Source organism: Metarhizium robertsii (genome assembly GCF_000187425.2).
Source record: "Metarhizium robertsii ARSEF 23 chromosome Unknown MAA_Scf_17, whole genome shotgun sequence".
Lineage (NCBI taxonomy): Eukaryota > Fungi > Ascomycota > Sordariomycetes > Hypocreales > Clavicipitaceae > Metarhizium > Metarhizium robertsii.
The window spans coordinates 101,490-102,504 of record NW_011942157.1 but is presented as its reverse complement, the minus strand read 5'-3'; the positions used below and the strand labels follow the sequence as shown (position 1 = coordinate 102,504).

Genomic DNA, 1,015 nt, shown 5'->3' with positions numbered 1-1,015 from the left:
ACGAACACACATATACACCTCGCTGCGCAATAAATTTAGTTTATACAAGCTGCAGCAGTGAAGGATAAACTTTATTTTCCATTAAGTATATCAAATACTGAAAAAAGCCAAATCGATTCACATCAGAGGTCTAACCTATGTTGATCTTATTGTTTGCATTTGTGGCCGCCCCTATTTTACATGAGCCGCTAAAACTGCGCAACTAATGACCTTCTGCAAACTCTCCAGTCTCTTCCAACAATACTGCGTCTTCAATTTCAAGATGGCTGAAATGTTTTCGCAAATATGCCATGCCTCATTGATGATGCATCACTGTTTCAAATCCCAGGGTTGTGATTGACTCTAAAAGAACAAAGGCTTGGTAAGAACGCGGTATTCGACGTAGTCCTCATCGCCGATATGGATAATTGTACCACGTGATGCAAGCATTCCCATGAAAGGCCCAGCCGCCTTGCGCTCATATTTGACGTCGTTATACATCTTGGCATCATCTGCCCTATGATTCATACGGAGCGTCTCTTGTCGAGCCCATACCTTGTCCAGTCGCTGTATATCCTTGGATTCGTGAAAGGGCATTCGCCCATTGGTGTTGTAACGGTACTTCGGGGTCACACTGAAAGATGCTTCTGGGGAAGCATTAGCAGCATTATCAGGATTGGCAACACGCTGCCTGTGGATGGCATGGCCAGCTATCCGATCTAGAGCGGCTTCAGCTCTCACAATTTCACTACGCGCCGAGGCGTGAGTTCCTCCCACAAACCCTACGCTCTTGGGTCGGCCTTGGCTTTCACGTAGTTCGTCCTCATTGAGCGCGGCTCGGCTATGTCGCTGCCCTGTTCGGTGCAATGGACGGGGCTCATGGCCACCGTAACCTCGCAGGCTGCTCATGCGCACGGCATCGACACCCAATGGAGAAGTTGAAGTTGCCAACGTCGGAACTGTGACGTTGTCAGCTTCCTTACACGATGTTGCGCCAGCTCGGACCTGTGCTGCGTACACAGCCTTCGTCTCGTTT

General features: G+C 48.9%; 1 protein-coding gene across 1 annotated transcript in view; it reads right to left on the bottom strand.

Annotated features, from left to right (window-relative positions):
- Window positions 1-342: 342 nt before the first annotated feature.
- The window catches only part of MAA_10066 (uncharacterized protein), a gene marked incomplete at both ends in the record, with an annotated part of 1,166 nt that continues 493 nt past the window's right edge, over window positions 343-1,015 (bottom strand). The window contains one exon of the mRNA XM_007828064.1: window positions 343-938. Within this exon, the coding sequence (XP_007826255.1) occupies window positions 343-938 (596 nt within the window). The remainder of the gene's footprint in view (window positions 939-1,015) is intronic.